A 21593-nucleotide genomic window follows, 5' to 3' on the forward strand; every position below is an offset into this window, starting at 1 on the left:
CTCTGTGCAGGCTCACATGCGCTAATGCTTCAAGGTCTGGAGGAAGGCCAGGATAGGCCTGTCCCGAGCAACAGTGTTGCCAGATCTTGGGAGACAAATAAGCAACCAGGCCTGTGAAAACAAGCCCAAAACAAGCAACTTTTTCTACGGAGCCCCCCTAAGATCCTGGAAGATATAAATTAATAAACTGTGTGCACGGTTTTACAATACATGTGGATAGATTGGTAAACTGTACATACCTTAGAGTTATATTTTCTTCCCCTGGGCTTCAGGACAATGACCACAGGAGGGAGTTAAACCACCTTTTATCATTATTTAACATTAGAAAACTGATGGGATATCAAATATAGACACTTTTTCACATTGATTTTGAGTTGTTCCCCACGACTGGTTGAATCCCTTATTTTCGTCCTTTCTTTTTCTCTCAGTCTTTGTTATATTTCTTCCTCTATTTCACCCACTTTATCCCGGGCATTTATTCCTCTAAAAACTCTACTACAGTCCAGTCACCATCAGTCTACTCGCGCATTTTCTTAACCAGAAAAAAAACACTGCCCTGCTCGGCTTTCTGATTGGCTCCTACGTTCAAATAACATATAGAAAAAACCTGCTTGACAACTTATTATGGAGCTGGAAACAAGCCCAAATAAGCAACTACACTTTAGTAACAAGCCCAAGAAAAACGCGGGCCCCGACTACCATTTTTTTTAAGCGACTTTACAGAAAAACAAGCCCAAAGTCGCTTAGAATAAGCGGACTTGGCAACAATTCTATTCGATTCAATTTTATTTATAGTATCAATTCATAGCAAGAGTTATCTCAAGACACTATACAGATATACCACACTCCAGAATTTACAAGGACCCAACAGTTCTAGTAGTTTCCTCCAGAGCAAGCAACACTGCCGAGCATCGTCGTACATAGAGAGCCAAACCGTCACCGTTCTCAGGCTGCCGTTTACTCTCTTGGGCAAGAGGTATGGCTTAAGTTGCGTGATCTTCTGCTAAAATTGGAATCTAAGACTATGTCACCACGTTTTATCAGACAGTCTAAAAAACTGTCCGTTATTAACCCCTGTGCATCGTTCGGGGGGCTACTGCCATGTAGCTTCCTGTCTCTCCTCTCCCCCTCCCCTCTGTCTGTATGTTTTTGCAGGAGTGAAGTCAGGTGTGCTGAGTCAGGGATCCAGTTGCAGCTCATTTACCATAATTACCTGTGCTTCAAGTAACCGGTCAACCTACCTCTCTTCGTCAGATCATAGTCAAGACGATCACAGTCTCGCTGTTGACTCAACCCGCTAGTATTAGCCTACTCTTCGTTTGCTTGTTGTATGTTTTCTCTTGTGCTTTAGTACTTTGGAACCTGACTCTTCACCACTTCACTCCTGCCCTTCCCAGTACAAACTGAACACGCACACTGGAAAGTACTACGTCTGCTTGAAAATTTTGGACCTGTACCCCTCTGAAAGTCTGGACTTGCTTCCCCCTTCTGAAAACCTGGCCATTTAAGTATTGCAATAAACTTGTTAAACGATATCTCTTGTTCTGTCTCTGTGTGGGTTCACTCTGGTTTGATCTTAACAGAATCCAAACAAGCTGTTCTCCAATATGCATACAAATTGAGAAGATGGAGGTTTTGACTTTCTAAGAGGGATGGTGTTATTAAATCTGTCCTTCATAAATGATTTAGAGACAGAGCGCATTGCATCATATTCTGAAGGCTACGCCCACTGGAGAGGTAAACGTCTCTCCATTGACCGCCTCGTCAATTTCGTCTGTTGGTATTGTTAGTAGGGGATATCACCACACAGAAGCTTTTAAGGATTTTTCTGTTGTCTGCTAGCAGACCAAATTTGACGAGGAGACACCTTCACGCAAATCAAGTCAATGGAGAGCGGAGAGTTGTTTTCCCCTCTAGTGGGGGTGGAACTTAATGCGCTTTGTCTATATAAATAGGACTTTGACAGCCATAGGTTACATTATTAACAAGTATTAAAAATAAGGTGCTCAGAATCAGCCAAAACCAAAATTTAAATCTGTCCCTCTATACTCTCAAATCTGCTTTGATTGATTTCATGTCCTGCTGAGCCCTTGAATAAATATATTTTCACTTGCCAAAAATTGTCAGGTAAAATGTCGCTAAAATTTATAAATTCTTCTTCTTAAACTTTCTGCAAATCAATTGCCTCACACAGTCAAATAGACCCAAGCCCTTCACTCACCTACATTGCAAACATGGAAACACGCAAATGATTTAGTAATAAGAAATATTGTCAAGATATTTATTGTTTTTGTGAACAACAACTTTTATTGAAGATGCTTGTGAAGTAGCTTAATCGGTACTTACAATGAATCAAAAATAGGTTAATAATATTGTCATAACACGAGCTGGGATACATACTGTATGTGTGAACAACAGTAATGGTCTGAATTTAGACGCAATCTCCAAACAGGCAATGGCAATGTGAACAACAGCTTACCTTGGTGCACACATTCCTTTTGCTTCATAAAAAAATTCAACGCATGGGATGTCGCTAAATGTTTTTGAATTGAAGGTGTTACACAAAACTGACAATGGTAAACAAAGTACAAATGAAAATGTCTTTCTTTAAGTCTACATGTTGCATACAAATGAAATAAAGATTGTCATTTTAAGATATCAATAAACAACGTATGATGCCTGGGATTCTTTGTGGTTCTTCACTTTGGTAAAAATGCCTAATTTGCCAATTTCTTGGGCAATAAAAGCCCAAATTTGGTGGCTTCTGACACATTTTAATGCTACTATTCCATCATATAAACTGATCTTAATTAGTATATATTTTAATGAGTTTGCCTCCCAGATTGTAAATGTTGTGAATTATTGTAAAAGAGAATTAAGCTTTTTGTGCATTAGCCCACAAAACTCATAAACAGCTATTTCTATTTAAAACACAGCTATTCCTGACTGATCAGAAAGTTTGTAATAAAAATCACAATACGTTATTTATTGCACCCCTCTTCCAACATCTAATTCTCTCAAGGGTTTTGCTAGCAGTTAAATTGTACCTTTGTTTATAACTGACCAGCACTAGAAATCATAACAATTGCTAAATCTTGATACATTACAAATTCATCCAAATAAATAAAAGTATTCAATTAGTTTTTTGGTACGTTGAAACACAAGAGCAGATGATATTAACGTATTGCAAACTGTAACGGCAATTGAGTGTCCGAAGTTTCTTCAAAATGCCCAATAATGTTTGGAATGACATTCATAAATGATGTGAAAAAAGGGATGGAAGCAGGTGCATCAATTATCGGTTTCAGTGAATTTGTTACTTCATCAGCGTGAGAAATAGTTGTGGCGTGTGAACTGATTGAAATATGTCTCTCACCTGAATGCGTAAACCAAACTATGTCTGGTAACTACAATCTAGCATTTTTCCTGTCCAGCTCTGTATTTAACACACAGACAGATAATGATATCAAACTTCTCATGTCACTCTCAGACGGATAGATATTCCTTCAAGGCCCTTTTATTTAAGGCACATTCTGATTTTATTTATTTATTTATTTATTTTTATCTCTGAAGGTTACATCAAATCAAAGAGCAACATATACTGAACAAAATTATAAACACATTTTGCCCCCATTTTTCATGAGCTGAACTCAAAGATATTTTTCTTTCACTTTTTCTATGTACATAAAAGGCTAATCTCTTGGGGTGCCTGTGAAGCTCACCTGGTAGAGCGCGTGCCCATTTACAGAGGTTTGCTCCTTGACGCGGTGGCCGCGGTTTCGACTCAAACCAGTGGCCCTTTGCTGCATGTCATTCCCCTTCTCTCTCCCCTTTCATGTCTTCAACTGTCCAATAATAAAGGCTTAAAATGCCCATAAATAGAAGACATATTTCTCTCAAAAAATGTTCACAAATTGTCTAATTCTTTAGTGAGCACTTCTCTTTTGTCCAAGATAATCCATCCACCCCATTGTTGTGGCATATCAAGATACTGATTAGACATCATGATTATTGCACAGGTGTGCCTTAGACTGGCCACAATAACAAGCCACTCTAAAATGTGCTGTTTTATCACACAGCACAATGCCACAGATGTCGCAGATGCTGACTGCAGCAATGTGCACCAGAGCGGTTGCCTGTGAATTGATTGTTTGTTTCTCCACCATAAGCCATCTCTAAAGGCGTTTCAGAGAATTCAGCATTACATCCAACCGGCCTCACAACCGGCATCTTCACCTTCAAGATTGTCTGAGACCAGCCACCCGGACAGCTGCTGTAACAAACGTTTTTTTCCGCACAAACTGTCAGAAACCGTCTCAGGGAAGCCCATCTGCATGCTTGTGGTTCTCATCGGGGTCTTGACCTGACTGTAGTTTGTCGCCGTAACTGACTTGAGTGGCACATTTAATGACGTCTGGTACCCATAAAGGTGTTCTCTTTGCGGATGAATCCTGGTTTACACTGTACAGAGCAGATGGCAGAAAGCATGTATGGTGTTGTATGGGTGAGCGGTTTGCTGATGTCAATGTGTGGATTGAGTGGTCCATGGTGGCGGTGGGGTTACGGTATGGGCAGGCGTATGTTGTGGACAACGAAAACACGTGCATTTTATTGACGGCCTTTTGAATCCACAGAGATACGGGGACAAGATTCTGAGGCCCAGAGCTATGTCATTCATCCTCGACTATCACCTCATGTTGCTGCATGAACACAATTCATGAAAGCTGAAAACATCCCAGTTCTTGCAAGGCCAGTATACTCACCGGACATGTCACCAATTGAGCATGTTTGGGATGCTCTGGATCGGAGTGTACGACAGCATGTTCCAGGTCCTGCCAAAATCCAGCAACTTTGCACAGCCATTGAAGAGGAGTGGAGCAACACTCCACAGGCCACAATCAACAACCTGATCAACTCTATGCGAAAGAGATGTGTTGCACTGCGTGAGAAAAATGGTGGTCTGAAAACCAGTCAGTATCTGTACTGGTTTTCTTACCTCCCCCCCCCACATTTCAGAGTGGCCTTTTATTGTGGCCATCCTACACAGCTGTGCAATCATCATGCTGTCTAATCAGCATCTTGATATGCCATGATGGATTATCTCGACAAAGGAGAAGTGCTCACTAATTCAGATTTAAACAGATTTGTGAACAATATTTGAGAGAAGTTGGCCTTTTGTGTGCATAGAAAAATCTTAGATCTTAGATCGTTGAGTTCAGCTCAAGAAAAATGAGGGCAAAATCCAAGTGATGCGTTTATAATTTTGGTCAGTGTATTTGGGCCTACTCTGATAAAAGACAATGCTGTTGTTTCAATTGTAAGATTTTACTCTTAATAGACATCCCATAAATCGAAGGATTGGTCTTTAAATGGTGACAGGAGACATAACGTATAATGTAGATAAAACAATGTAACATCTGTGGTAATATGCATTTAATTGCACAAGCTTCGCATTGATTCCTTGCTTTCTTAGATGGTACTTTGCACTTGAAGTCCCCAGGATGCAAGCACAGGATTAAAAACTGTACAAACTGCTGCTGCTGGACGGTTCCTGTTGAAGAGCTAGAAAAATAATCCGGTGGCCCAGCCTTTCCAGGGGAAGTGTGGTATCCTCTGTTGGGTAAATAAAGGGAGGCATATATACGGTGTACAGAGAACAGGGTGAAGGGAGTCACCAAAGGTGTGAGTCTGACAGACGTTGAAAAGGCCAGCAGGCTTCTTCTCTGTCCATACTGAAAAACATACACTTCAGTTGTCTTCAGATCGAAACCTCATATTCTCTTGTCTCCTGTGAGGAGAATGAGCACATTAGGTCACAGAGACAGCTGCAAACACAACAGGGGCTGTCAAACATTTCCCTTAAACACATCAGGACACACCAATGTCATATCATAGGTCAATGAAAAGAGAAATGTGTGATTATCGTACATCAACTGCTGACTTTCATTTAATTAAAGAAAACATTAAACATTGGTTGTGCTATAAATTGCTGCAGTACAACTATTTTCCAGCATACAAGCAGCTACACAACCTCAAGCGGCTGAGCCTGGAATTTTTTAAAATTCAAATGAATGGGCAGTTTATTATCTGTTTCATCCTCATTGGCAGCACCAGTTGCGATAAGCGGTAATTGAAGATGTAATTTTTGGATCTAATTTTCATTTTCTTTTGTAGTTTTGTCAGTAGTTATTGCTCTTTTCTTTATTTATTCGGCCACAACTGTTCACTCGCATCACTAGCAGAGGCTAGAAAAACCCAAAGTCCCACTTCACACACGAATGAGTTGAAGAGCGAGTCTTTTATGGTAGCTTCGCTTAACCTCTCTGGCAGACCAACTGCCGCTGAACGATGGTAAACATTTCACTAAGCGGTTGTGGCTCAGTGAATGTGTGTGAGTGTTTATGTGATGAGCAGGTGGCACCTTGTACGGCAGCCTCAGCCACAGTGTATGAATGTGTGTGAATGGTGAATGTTTCCTGTAAGATGTAAAAGTGAGTGAGTAGTCGTTAAGACTAGAAAGGCGCTATATAAATACAGCACATTTACATTTACTAACTGTGCGTCTCGGGATTTTTCCACACATAGAAAACCAGTTAGTAATACTGCAAACTAGTGCTGCACGATATTGACTAAAACCTACATTGCGATATGAAATTTATACAAGATGACATAAATAATTCTGTTAGGAAATAATAAAACATTCTCGACTACTGGTAAGAATTTGTAGGGGAGTGAATCTACATAGAAAATAAAACTGAAAAAGTAACTTTTCTTATGAGAACCATTCTTTGTTCAACTTTAATGCTTTACAAACACCAAAGCAAGTAAGCTCTTTAACTACTCTTCTTACGTGATTTTGGAGTAGTTAAATACACTGGTTGACTCACAATTGTATTCATATAATACTATCAATCCAGGCTAAAATCAATATAAGTAATGCATGCACGTTGCTTCATCTAAATTTCAGGTTGTGGTCGACTAGTGGGGCCTTTTGTTGTTTGATAAATTGATCATTATTGATTGTGATTGTTGGTTGGCTGTACATGCATAGCCTGCTGTCATGCAATAGCAACAAGCTGCCTATCTAAGAACACAAATCAGTGTAAATTACTTTGTATCAGACACAGACTGCTGTTGTAGATTGGTGTTATGTTTCCTGCTTCGTGGCTCGGAATTGTAACATTAGTTGGGACAAACCCCTTCATTTTAAAGGCTAACCATATTAACTTTAGACTGGTTGGCAGCAGCTTTGTTTACAGCAAACATAAAACACTAACTACTGTAGGGTCACTACCCATGGAAAAGCAGGTGCATCACTGTGTCTACAGCATCTGCCGCTTACGATAGCTCACTACAAATGGGAATGCCTTACTTGCCATAAAAAACCCTGTCGGACTAATGTTACCTAGTCTATATCCTTGACGTTGCATGTCTGGGATTGCTCGGGTGCTGCAGGAAATTTTGCCGGATGCATGTCGTGGATTTATGAGGACTATGGTTAGCTGCTTCTCCGATCGCTGCAAGGTAAATCCAGACTGCTAGCTAGATCTGTACAATTTGAGTTTTCTGTTGCACGACTAAAACAACTTTTGAAAAAACACACGTCCCACCAAAACAAGTTCCTTCCAGAGGCTATTTTGCAGTGGATCTGTGCGGAGCTTAGTGCCGCCAATGAGGATTGTGATTGGCTAAAAGAAATGCAAATTAATAGTAAATAGTGACTTAACAGATTATTTTAATTATTATTATCTCTTGTGGTAAACTACAATGTTTATGGTAATAAGGGAACATTGTGGCTGACCGATGTTTTTGGACAAAAATCGAGTTCTATGGCACAGAGGTAGAAGATATCTTAGATAATAATTTCACCAGGCTTATCCTTTACATTAACTTCAACTTGCAGTTCCCGCAATGCATTTAATGTTTTTGGTTCTATGTGTCTCCGGATTCAGGACTAACTCACCTCATTGTTCTTCAGGATTGCCAGCATGAAGAAGAAGAAAAAGAATGACTCAACACAAAGAAAGAATGTCATCAGCTGGAGTGACACTGTATGTTAATGATTATATAGAGCATAGCCGCGGTGTAGTCGACGGGATACGCAGGTACAGTATACGCCGTATACCCACTAGAAAAGGTGTACATACACTCCATATACAGGATAACATAACAAGCAATGATTGTTTTATGACAGAACGTTCTCATTTTGTTCATAAATTCACCGTCTGTGTTGCGAGTCACTTAGAAACAACACACTTGCTTCTTTGCAAATTTGAAATTTTTACATAATTAATAATTATGTAAATCACTAAAAGGAGAATGAAAAGCGAATTTAAACCACACTCTTTCAGTGTTTTTGCAGCTTTAAGGGACACTGCAGCAGATGTTAACTTTACAGAAACTCGAATGCTATACTGTACATGGTAACAACAATGTATGGGGTGTTGCTCTGGGACGGACGGATATGGAGCTGGGAGGGGGAAATCACAATTTACTCACTAGAAAAAATAAGTAGACTACAAAAACATAAAATAAAAAAATAGACTCCTAAAGGAGACATATTATGCTTTTTCCTTATTTTCTATCATATTTACAATGTTGTATTGTATGTTCATATTAAACACGGGCAAAGCTTCAAATAATGAGGTAAAGGTATTTAAAAGAAATCCCTGTGAGCCCAACCTCAGATTTTACAGTGTTCTGAACAGTTAGCGGATGTCAACTCATGCCAGATTCTAGGCACGCTACTGCATTGTTTACATTACATACACGGCTAAATGTAGCTACATGCTAATTTCTGGGAAACCTGTAATCTTAGTTGCAGATGTTGCCATTTTCTTCACATCACACAAACACATCTGCAAACGTACGCCAACCATTTCACAGTCAGACATACAGTATGTCAACTCACCGTTGTCTCATAAACTGAGTTGTCAAATGTAGATTCTCCATTGATGTTTTTATATGGTAGGTTGGATGACAGGGAGAGATGTTGTGGCTTCCTCTGAACCCTGAGCACAGACAGAGAACACATTAATGTATAAAGTCATCATCCTGGATTAATGGCAGCAACATGCATGTAGTAAATACACTTCTTCAAACAGAAGGACAAATATTTATTACGTTTTGAACAAATTTTGCTGGTTGGGTCACTCTTTGGACTTCTATTTTTTGTCAAAGTTTGATGAAATCCTTCATCTTAATCCTGTGATACCTATTTTTAAATTGCAGTTGACTAAATGTAGTTTCATTAGCCTCTCTTTGAGGTCATTTTGATCAGATGAAGTAAAACTAGACAAGACAGAAAACCAGACTACCAAAATAAAACGAAAAGTGAAACCAACTAAACAGAAATTTGACACAGGGACTAGATGTGACGTAAAAAAACAAAACAAAAATGTCAACCCAGGAAGAGCAGAGAGGGACTGCAGGAAGGCCGAGAGAACAACAAAAGTCATAAGCCAGGGCGGAATCTCTCCGGGGACCGGCAGCGAGGACCGGACTACTCTGGAGGCCAAGCAGGAGGTCAAAGACTCTCAGTAGAGCGGCGGCAAAGACGAAGCCCATCTGGCTGCCAAGCATGATGGCAAAAACTCTTTGGGAGGGTGAACAGGACCTCGAAGACTCTCAGGAGGCCGGCAGTGAGGATAGAACCCCTCTGGCTGCAGAGCCGGACGGCAAAGGCCCTCTGGAGGTGACAGACTGCAAACATTCTCTTGAGGTCTGCGATGAGGATGGAACCCCTTTGGCAGCCGAGCACAAAGGCAGAATCACTTTGACGGCCGGTGGTGAAGGCAATACCACTCAGGTGGCCTCTGGAGGCCAAGCCCGTCGTTGAAGACCCTCTGGAGGCTGTGGAGGCCGCCCACGGCTGGCTGCTTCTGGAGACTGGGAGGGCCGGCGAAGATGGAACCTCTTTGAGGACCGGGCAGGCAAAGGGGCAGCTTGACTGAAGCCAGGCGATGGGTTATCTGGGCCAGGGTCTGCCAACTAGGAGCTCACTTCCAATCACCGAAAACAAATAAGAGTGTGGGTCAAATCATAAAAGGTCATCCTCAAAATATTCCGCTGGGTCCATCTCTTGTCGGAATGTTCTGTCATGGACTGTTGAGAAGGAAGGAAGGTCTTGGACCCAAATGCAGTTAACAATGCAGTTGACTTGTGACTTCAACAATTTTTTCAAATGCTATAAATTTGAATAAGACCCCCCAAAATTATCCATAAAATTCACCCCAAAGAGCGTTGTGTAATCAATCGTGTTATTTTGGGTAATTACAATTGGGTAGTTAAAAATAAACATTGAAACAGGAAAATGGGTCAACTTGACCCAAGGACAACACAAGGGTTTTGGAGAAAATTACTTTTTCTACCTCCTCTTTGTGGGTTGTAGCTAGGTGGAAGCCTTGGTCTGTAATATTCTGTATATTCTATTCCCTGTAAAACGTTTTACTCATGGGCTGACTCAATAAAAAATGAATTAGGGTTAGGATTGGAAAGTGAAGGCCGTTGTGGCAGTGTCTTCAGTTAACTTGCCCTAAATTCTACAGACACGATCTCATCCTGTGAGATGGTTAATGTTTTTTTGTGGTTTCATGATCAAATGTGGCTTGTTTGCCTTTAGCCACCAGAGTTAGATTATGATCAGACAGGCCAGCGATCAGATTGTAGGGTTTTATTATCCTTTCAGGTTTAGTGGAAGATATCAAATCTAGTTGAGTACTTGAATTGTTTGCAATCCTTGTTGGACCTTTTATTAACTGTTTTAAATGGTATTTATTTATATTAGTTTATAGTTTACGTCTCTTTGACTTATCTTCCCAGTTTAGACTGAGATCACCCATGATAATTAACTCTTTGCTGTGATTGCCCTCTTTTAGATTATTGAGTTGGTTATAAAAAGTGTCCTTTGCAGCAGGGGGTCTGTAAAAAATAGGGATGTCCCGATCCCAATCTCGAGATCTGATTGGCCCGATCTTTTCCTATTTTTCCCGTGATCGTAGCTCGGCTACATTACCTGACTAGTCGCGCCAATCTTTACGGCAACTGCCGTAAAGTACCCACTAGTTACGGATGACGGTAGTTGCGCAATACAAACCTTCGCGGCGGTGCAAAGCAAGCATGTCAGAAGTGTGGAAGTATTTTACTCTCGCGAGTGAAGACTGTCCTAAAGCTACTTGCAATGTCTGCAACATGGCAATTTCAAGAGGAGGTAGCAGCAGAGCTACATTTAACACCACAGACTTGATTCGTCATTTGAGGACAAAACATGAAAATGTGTATGAAGCGTTTTGTAAAGCTGCAGATGGAAAGGTTGCTAAAGCAAAGCAACAAACGCTGGACGTTATGAGGAGAGACAAATACTCCAACGAAAATAATAGAGCAAAGAAGATCACATAAAAGTTTGTTGAATATATTGCTCTTGACAACCAGCCAATCTCAGTAGTTGAGAAAATAAGCGATACAAATTAAGTTGAACCGCAACGTTGTTGTTAGTTTCACTACAGATATTTGGAGCGCAGATGTTTGTCCGATGTCCCTACTGAGCCACACGGCGCACTGGGTTGATCCCGAAACTTATGATTTAAAGCGTGCCGTGCTGCATGCTCATCAGTTCCGCGGGGCTCATACAGCAGAACATGCCAGACAAGCCATTTCGGAGATGCTTTTTGCGTGGGGAATGGACAAACAACGTGTGCATGTCATTTTACGTGACAACTCGAGGAACATGAAGAAGGCAATGGATGAATTGGGCGTGCCAAGACTGGGCTGTATTGCTCACTCACTCCAGCTAGCTGTGCATGAGGGTTTGCTCTCACAACGTAACATTATAGATGCACTTGCCAACGCCAGAAAAATCATTGGTCATTTCAAGCACTTGACTTTGGCATACTCAAAACTACAAGACATCCAAATTGAGATGAAAGTACCTGTAAAGCGCTTACAGCAAGATGTCCAAGTAATTAATAGTTTTCTCAGTGGTCAGTGCACTTTATTTTTATTATTATTATTTTTTTTTTTATTGACTTTATGGCAGCCTATGTTAAGCACTTATAAGCTAAAAGTGAATCTTGGATAGCACTTTCTTTTTGATAATACTGTACCAGGTCAGTGTTTTTCTTTTTACTTTTGTCTAAAATATTAAATTGAAGCGGACCTTTAATTCTGGGTACGATTTTTCATTTCATGGGATTTACAATAATAATAGTAATGCATTTTGATAAAATATTAGTCTAATAAAAAGTTGGGTTACTTGCTCAAAATATATTTGAGTTTGATCAATTTCAATACTAAAGGCAAAATATTGGATCGGGATTCGAAATGGGATCGGATTTGAGGTTAAAAGATCGGATAAGGATCGGAGGCCTAAAATGCTGATCGGGATATCCCAAGTAAAACCCTATGATGTTGAACGACATTTGCTGGGACAAGCCCATTTTCAGAGCCACATACTCTAGTGTGCTCACTGGTTTGAAGAAAATGTGTTCACATTTGATATCATCTTTCACATACAACTGCCCCCACCTCCCTTTACCACAGTTCTGTCAAGTCTGAAAAATTGATACCCAGAAATTGTAAAGACGTTACTTGGGGTTAACTGTTTTAGCCATGTTTCAGATAAGCACAAAAAGTCCAGGTTTAGGTTCGATAATAAATTATTAAGGTGCTCAGTCTTTGAAACAACACTTCTGATGCTAAAGTGTCCAGCAAAAATTTCTCTCGGTTTCAGCTTTGGATCCCATTTAACCGTTGCACGATTGACAGTCTGAAATGTTTTTGTTTATTTAACGGCAGGGTTTCTACAGTTTGAGATGTTTCTAGCCGAGGCAATGGGCCCATTTGGCTGCCCAGAGAGTGCCGAAAGTGTGTTAAAGACACCCTAGTTCCAGATAATATGTGAGCCCAGTCCATTTAGGAGGATGCCAGGTACAGATAATGCACAGTTAACCACCTCCATGGGAGATGTTACCTTGGATCTAGGGAGGAGTCTAGCACCGACGTCCTTCAAATAACTGTTCCTGGATTTAACTGAACATCCCCTGATAACACCAGCATGAGAAGTGGAATGCCATGGATCCCTCGAGACTGAATGGTAAGTCTCCGCTTCTGCTTGGTAATTTGTTTACATAGGCCATCATTAGCCCGACCATAGGGCAGCACAGATGAAAAGATTGAATAGATTCCCTGCAAGTTATGAATTGCACCTTCGCCATGAGAGCTGCCGACGAAGTTAGTAAATGGCCGGTGTAGATCTGAACGAGACAGCTGATGTTTCCACTGGCTCTCGGAGCCCAGGGGATCAGCCTGCACCAACCTGCACAGGCAGACCTGCAGCGGCAGTGCAATCGCTATTAACAGCAATAGTATGAAGAACAGGCTGTGGACTTCTTGCCAGATTCCAAGTTTGTATCTTTCAGAAAGACGGAGAGGGTTTGATGTGGTAACTGACAAGCGTGCTCTATCACAAGATGAACGGTATAGATTCAAAAGGGAGAGATCAGCAGTCCGTGCCACACCACATCTCAATGCTGAGAGCCGGGCTATGGGGCTACAATGTCTCTGGAACGTCATGAGCCTTGACGTTGTATTCATTGAAATGTTTTGGTCATGTATTCCACAACAAGCTATTGTAGCCTTGTTGTTTAATGGTCACCTATTACTTTGAGTGTTGTATAATAATAATAATAATAATAATAATAATAATAATAATAAATTGAATTTGTATAGCGCTTTTCCCAAGCTCAAAGTCGCTTTACAGAGTAGAAACAGTGTATGTATAAAAAAATAAAAAAATAAAAATAAAAACTAAGGATAGGCAGAACAGGAAAGGTGGGTCTTCAGACGGGACTGAAAAAGGGTGAGGGACTCAGAGATGCGGATCTCATGGGGGAGAGAGTTCCAGAGCCTGGGAGCTGCCCTGGAAAAGGCTCTGGGCGTTTCTCAATACCAAGTAAGCAGAGAACGGACTTGTGTTCTTGGGGAGACCGTACTTGCTAGCTGTACCTGGAAGACTGTACTCGCGAGTTTAGAAGCACACAAAACACTGTTGACAGTTTTGAGACGAAGCGTTCTTCCTGTTATTGCGCAACACCCCCAGCATAGAGGGGCTGCCACTTTATAGTTAGCTTTGATGTGTGTATTCATAATAAAGCATGGACGATCACCTTTCACATCTTTCATCTAACGTGCTATTAAGTATCACGGGCCAATAACTGTATAAATAACGACACAACGGCGAGAAGAAAACCTTGTAACATATTTCGGGATTCACTTTTAATTGAAATTTGAAAAGAAACGTTAAAATAGGTATCAAAATTATAGATGGACTGGGTAACGTTAGCCACTGCCGTCGGTATACTTTACCGAGAAGCAGAAGAGGAGCCTGCGAGTGAGGAGAGCCAGGAGGAGGATAGAGGAGGAGGGGATATATCCTATAACAACAGCGGTAAAAATAGTTTAAAATATCTTACAATTGTGGACCTGGCTTTCCTATTCCATTGTTGCTGCTGCAGTCTAAATGTGGGGCCAGAGGGGTCTGTCTAAATGTGGGGCAGAGGGGTCTGTCTAAATGTGGGGCAGAGGGGTCTTTGAGCTGACTGACCGGCTCGCCAGAGTCATCCCCGGCTGGCGTAGCAAGCTCGCCCGCCGGGGGTTGTGGAGCTTTCCAACTCCGAAGGCTTTTTTAATTCACCATCAATTTGAATTGAACTGCCTATATTCAAAATCTACACAGCTGATTTCTCGCCTTAAAACATCCCAAAAATGAATTTATTGATTTACTAATTGACGTAAATTGTGACAACTGTGTACCTGAAACCATACGCGCTTTACACCCGAATTGAATGCTGGGATACCGGCCCGGCCAAGTTCACACAAGTCACCATCCGATGTATCCTCGGTAAAATGGGCGTGTCGAGATCACATCCGGGGACTTTAAGCGTTCTTGGCGAAATGCTAACTTGTGTATTGGGTCAGTACTTTGGCCACCAAACATGACGTTTCACAAGAACACAAGAACACAAGTCCATAGAAGAACACATATTGAGAAACGCCCTCTGTTCCCAAAACTGCGGAGCTTTGACTTGGGGACATAGAGGAGACCGGCTGAGGTGGATCTGAGGGGCCGTGAAGGTTGGTAGGGGGAGAGGGGGACAGTGAGGTATGACAAAGCAAGGTGGTGTATGGCTTTGTAGGTGAGGACCAGGATTTTGTATGTGATCTGGTGAGAAATGGGAAGCCAGTGTAGCTGCTTAAAGACCGGAGTGATGTGGTGCCAGGATGTGGAGCAGGTGATGAGTCGTGCGGCTGAGTTCTGAACCAGTTGGAGCCTTTTAATGGAGGTGCAGCTGATGCCGAGGAGTAGTGATTTGCAATAGTCAAGTCGTGAGGAGATGAAGGCATGAATACGTTTTCCGGCAGCAGGGGGAGTGAGTGAGGGTCGGATTTTAGAAATATTTCAAAGGTGAAAGAAGGAGGTTTTGATGATTTGACGGATGTGAGGCTCAAGGGAGAGGGTTGAATCAAAAATCACACCAAGGTTGCGGGCCTGGGGAGACAGAGGTGCCGTCAATGATGAGAGTGGGGTTATTGGCTTTGCTGAGAGTTGATTTGGAGCCTATGAGGTGGAATTCTGTTTTATTGCTGTTTAGTTTGAGGAAGTTGGGGTGCATCCAGGTTTTGATCACTGACAGACAGGAGTTGATGTGGGAGAGGGGGGAGTTGGTGCTGAGGTAGATCTGGGTCTCATCGGCATAACAGTGAAAGTTCAGGTTGAAATGACGGAGTATCTGACCAAGGGGGAGGATGTAGATGATAAAAAGAAGGGGGCCAAGTACGGAGCCTTGGGGAACGCCTTGGGTGACTGAGAATGTCTGTAGACTTTAGGGCAAGTTAACTGAAGACACTGCCACAATGGCCTTCACTTTCCAATCCTAACCCTAATTCATTTTTTATTGAGTCAGCCCATGAGTAAAACGTTTTACAGGGAATAGAATATACAGAATATTACAGACCAAGGCTTCCACCTAGCTACAACCAACAAAGAGGAGGTAGAAGAGAGATGAAATGAAATCTGTCAGAAAGGTAGGAACGGAGCCAGGTGAGTGCAGTACCTTCAATACCAAGGTCTTTGAGTCTGATAAGCAGGATGTTATGGCTCACAGTATCGAAGGCTGCACTCAGGTCAAGAAGAATTAGGATGTTGAGGGAACCGGTGTCAGCAGAAGTGAGTAGGTCGTAGAAGACTTTGAGCAGAGCAGTTTCTGTGTTGTGGAGATCTGTACTTTGTACTTTATCTGTGAATTATCCTTATGTTTAATTTTTTTTGTGCATTTGAATTGCCCCTCTGGGAAAAATAAAGTTTGCATTATTAACATTCTTTTGAAGTCATGCTTCTGTGCACCCATGCAATATTTGCTCCCCGTTTAGCTCTGGTTTGGTCTCCACCAACTCCTGAGAAACATATCTGGCTCTTTGTCACCTAAATGCCCCACTGTGTTAATCAGCTAATTGCTGATGTTGTCAAGGGCTTGGTGCTTTGACAGGTTGCATACATTAGGATGAGTGTGCAATGCTAGCCTTTATGGCATGCCATATAAATATTCACATTTATATGCCTCTCACATTTATTTTATTAACGATAAATAGAATAATGGTTTTCTTCTATTTTTGTCTATCACGCAAACTTTTTCCTAAATATTTGACAGTTGTTTGTGCCTGGATTTTCCAACCTCAGTTATTTTCTCTAAAAACAATGCTCTGAATTAAAGTGTACTACAAAGGGAACTATAAAATTGACAATTGATAAGATCAAGATCTTTTGTATTCAATCAGTGACAAAGAGAAGCTGAGGCCACATTTATTTATATAAACTGTCAAAAAGAATGTCATTTTTACTGATCACTTGAACCTACTTTGAGGAGTAGAGGTAGATCCCCATAACGAGTACAAGGAGGAGGACGATGGGAATGAAGACAGCAAATGCTACTTGGGCCACCTCCATTCTTAGGTATGCAGTAGATACTTGTAAAGAAAGAAAGGGGACATTTCAATACATTATTTTCATACAAGTAAAATGTATTGTTTTAAACAAACTCTTCTACTGTATGTATCATGTTTCATAACTCTACGCCAGATTTTACTCAATAGAAACCAATTAGCTAGCTTTAAATGTGCAAAATAAAGTAAGGTTAGTTTTTTTAATTACTGAAAACATAAAATATTGCTAGCAAAAATATCTTTCATGTGAATGAAATTCTCAAAGTGTGCAAGTAAAATTAACTTCTTTGCATAACTTACCATTTAATCTGTGCTGATCTGACGCCGCTGGGTGGGCTGAGGAGAATACAGTAGCAATATTAATTAATTAGTAAGCAGGTATTGGCTCATTTGTTCTGATTTATTCTGTCTATTATACACAGAGGAAAATCCAACAAATTCATTCCCTTGAATTGTTGAATGAGATGTTGAACCAAACGGTCATGTGTAACTCTAATTGAAAGGTTTCTTCAGTAAACTGATTGAGCACAGTGTGACATTTTTAATCAAACAAAATATATTTTGTCATAGAATTTGTGTCATATTTTATCAAACCATTCATTTATACATTTGCTATTATCCACATAATTTTAACTTTATTTGTATAGCACCTGTCAAAGTTATTTACAGTATGGCATTAAAAACAACACAATAGAGAAAAAACCCACATTTACAAGACAAAAAAGTTAAAGGAGAATTACGGCCAATTTTTTTGTTGATCTTGATCAATAGAAATATGCAAGTACTTTCGACTGAGAAAACCCCGACCTGAATTGGTGCAGGCAACACTGAGCAGCTGCACCTACGTGTACAAGCTTCCACTGAGCTAAAACGGCAGTTAACGGGGCAGTTTTAGAGTGCCTCTGTGCCTCTTAACAGACATACAATGCAATTGGTGAATTGGTGTATTGTTGTCGGCTGCGGGAGGCGAGGAAGGAGGGGACGAAGGCTGCTTGCCTGGCTAAGGAATACTCACAAGAGTTGGAAAGAACCAGACAGAAAGGTGCAACAGGCAGCACCTGAAGCAGCTGCTCCAAGCGCGAGCTACCAATGGCAGTAACGTTATTACTGTGCAAGCCACATGCATATTTAGCCCCATTCCATGTAGTTACATATTGACTGATATGGTCATAACCAATACAGTGCTCAATTACCTATTTTTAAACAAAAATTGGTTGCCCGCAAAGGCATGGAGCCCACCCACTACACCCCCCTGGCGCTTGGGGGATTGTTGTCCCGGCTAAGGGAACTAGCACATAGATAGACACTGCCAAGCCTCAATCACACACAAAATGGATGAGCTACAAACACACACGGAACTGCTGCGTTATGATTATCCCAAAAGCCTTGCTGAACGCACTTTTGTCTGTTAAGAGGCACAAAGGCACACTAATTGACTGCACCAATGTAGGTTGTTTTTTTTTCAATCTAAAATACTCGCATATTTATAGCAATCAAGATTAACATAAAAATTGGCTAGAATTCTCCTTTAATAAGAATAGAATAAAAAAAACAATCTAATGAAATTGTAGAGAAATAACAGTACTACAAATACAAACATTCAAATCACTAAAGATTAAAAGTAACTTTAATCAATTCTTAAAGAAACTAGGAGCCAGTGCACAGTTCTGAACCAGCTGCAGTTTTCCTAACAGCTTATTTTGGTAGGCCAGTGAAGGGTGAATTACAATAGTCCAACCTGCTAGTAATTGTCCCTTGGATCAGTAAGTCCTTTGGATCAGAGAGACTCCAAAATCAGGGTAGCAGCTGTCGCCTTGGTCCCGCTCCATGTTCTGAGATGCCATGTTCAACTGCTACACTGCAGTGCCCTGCTACAGTGGTGTGAAAAAGTGTTTGCCCCCTTCCTCATTTCCTGTTCCTTTGCATGTTTGTCACACTTAAGTGTTTCGGAACATCAAACCAATTTAAACAATAGTCAAGGACAACACAAGTAAACACAAAATGCAATTTGTAAATGAAGGTGTTTATTATTAAAGGTGAAAAAAAATCCAAACCATCATGGCCCTGTGTGAAAAAGTGATTGGCCCCTAAACCTAATAACTGGTTGGGCCACCCTTAGCAGCAACAACTGCAACCAAGCGTTTGGAATAACGTGCAATGAGGCTTTACAGCGTCCTGAAGGAATTTTGGCCCACTCGCAGAATTGTCCTAATTCAGTTACATTAGAGAGTTTGAGCATGAACGGCCTTTTTAAGGTCATACCACAACTTCTCAATAGGATTCAGGTCAGGACTTTGGCTAGGCCACTCCAAAGTCTTCATTTTGTTTTTCTTAAGCCATTCAGTGGTGGACTTGCTGGTGTGTTTAGGATCATTTTCCTGCTGCAGAACCCAAGTTCGTTTCAGCTTGAGTACACAAACAGATGGTCGGACATTCTCCTTCAGGATCTCTTGGTAGACCGCAGAATTCATAGTTCCTTTTATCACGGCAAGTCTTCCAGGTCCTGAAGCAGCAAAACAGCCCCAGACCATCACACTACCACCACCATATTTTACTTTGTATAATGTTCTATGAAATGCAGTGTTCCTTCTACGCCAGATATACTTGGACACACACCTTCCAAAGAGTTCCACTTTTGTCTCATCGGTCCACAGAATGTTGTCCCAAAAGTCTTGGGGATCATCAAGATGTGTTGTGGAGAACTTGAGACAAGCTTTGATGTTCTTTTTGCTCAGCAGTGGTTTTCTCCTTGGAACTCTGCCATGCAGGCCATTTTTGCCCAGTCTTTTCCTGATGGTGGAGGCATGAACGCTGACCTTAACTGAGGCAAGTGAGGCCTGCAGTCCTTTGGACGTTGTTGTGGGGTCTTTTGTGACCACTTGGATGAGTCGACGCTGCGCTCTTGGGGTAATTTTGGGAGGCGGGCCACTCCAGGGAAGGTTCACCACTGTTCCATTTCTTTGCCATTTGTGGATAATGGCTCTCACTGTGGTTCGCTGGATTCCCAAAGCTTTGGAAATGGCTTTATTACCCTTTCCAGACTGATAGATCTCAATTACTTTCTTTCTCAATTGTTCCTGAATTTCTTTGGGTCTCGGCATGATGTGTAGCTTTATAGGATTTTCTGGTGGACCTTACTGTGTCAAGCAGCTTCTATTTAAGTGATGCCTTGATTGTGAACAGGTGTGGCAATAATCAGGCCTGGGTGTGGCTAGAGAAATTGAAGTCAGGTGTGGACAACCACATTATAGTATGTTTTAACAAGGGGGGCAATCACTTTTTCACACAGGGCCATGATGGTTTGGATTTTTTTTCACCTTTAATGATAAAACACCTTCATTTACAAATTGCATTTTGTGTTTACTTGTGTTGTCCTTGACTATTGTTCAAATTGGTTTGATGTTCCAAAACACTTAAGTGTGACAAACATGCAAAGGAACAGGAAATGAGGAAGGGGGCAAACACTTTTTCACACCACTGTACGTCCTGCTACGTCCTGCTGTGCCTTGTAATGCCGCACAGCGTCCTGCTATGCCATGAACTCGTCAGTTCATGCCCAACCGGCTCGTCAGACACCACCTACCAAGAGCCTGGGTCTGACCAAGGTTTCTGCCTAAAAGGAAGTTTTTCCTCGCCACTGTCGCACTGTTGCTTGCTCTGGAGGAAACTACTAGAACTGTTGGGTCCTTGTAAATTCTGGAGTGTGGTCTATCTGTATAGTGTCTTGAGATAACTCTTGTTATGAATTGATACTATAAATAAAATTGAATTGAATAGTAATGAAAGAATAAATCAATTTTTCAGCACTCTGCTATATTAAGAATTGCCCAACTTTGGTAATGTTTTGGAGGTGGAAGAAAGCAGTCCTTGTTCTTCAGAACTCAGCAGCTCATGTCATCACAGAAGTTTATAGCAAATTCTCCAGTTTAGCGTTACAGTAATGCGTGAACTCTGCTATCCCGCCAAATCTGTGCGAAATTTTAGATTGTTTATATTATCTTTATTTGTTATATGTCAACACTACACCTTTAAGATTAATGTGTCCTTTATTAGTCCGACAAGGGGAAATTACAATTTACACTCTGTTTTACACACAAGCCTGAACTAAACACATGCTCAGTACATATACATGCACTAAATTGAGAGATGTCAGAGTGGGGGGGCTGCCCATGGAAAGGCACCCCAAGCGGTTGGGGGTTCGGTGCCTTGCTCAAGAGCACCTTGGCAGTGCCCAGGAGGAGAACTGGCAGCTCTCCAGCTACCAGTCCAACACCATACTTTGGTCCGTATGTGGATTTGAATCAGCGACCCTCCGGTTCCCAACCCAACTCCCCATGGACTGAGATGCTGCCAACCCCATTTTACGAAATAATAATATAATAAAAGTTAATCCTTCATAAATCTTTTTTTCATTGTTATGTGACTCCATGTCCTCGTTTTTTCCTTGATTGTTAGTTAATTTTAGGTGTATCCCCAGGTTTTAACTCACTCATTTCACTACTGATATGTTCAACACGTAGATTCAATTCAATTCAATTTCAATTCAATTCAATTTTATTTATAGTATCAATTCATAACAAGAGTTATCTCAAGACACT

The 21593-nt window shown here is 41.1% G+C and overlaps 1 protein-coding gene across 2 annotated transcripts in view; it reads right to left on the minus strand.

Annotated features, from left to right (window-relative positions):
• Window positions 1-5309: 5309 nt before the first annotated feature.
• LOC117941670 (seizure protein 6-like) overlaps window positions 5310-21593 on the minus strand; it is a 301601-nt gene continuing 285317 nt past the window's right edge. Inside the window, exons 14-18 of one of the 2 annotated variants that reach the window (XM_034866670.1) lie at window positions 17296-17331; window positions 16911-17019; window positions 8912-9011; window positions 7964-7972; window positions 5310-5788 (exon numbers count right to left, since the gene is read on the minus strand). In XM_034866670.1, coding sequence (XP_034722561.1) covers window positions 5759-5788; window positions 7964-7972; window positions 8912-9011; window positions 16911-17019; window positions 17296-17331 — 284 coding nt within the window. In that variant the 3' untranslated portion in view covers window positions 5310-5758. The remainder of the gene's footprint in view (window positions 5789-7963; window positions 7973-8911; window positions 9012-16910; window positions 17020-17295; window positions 17332-21593) is intronic. The other variant, XM_034866671.1, reaches the window with a different exon arrangement.

This window comes from Etheostoma cragini, chromosome 3 (genome assembly GCF_013103735.1).
Source record: "Etheostoma cragini isolate CJK2018 chromosome 3, CSU_Ecrag_1.0, whole genome shotgun sequence".
NCBI lineage: Eukaryota > Metazoa > Chordata > Actinopteri > Perciformes > Percidae > Etheostoma > Etheostoma cragini.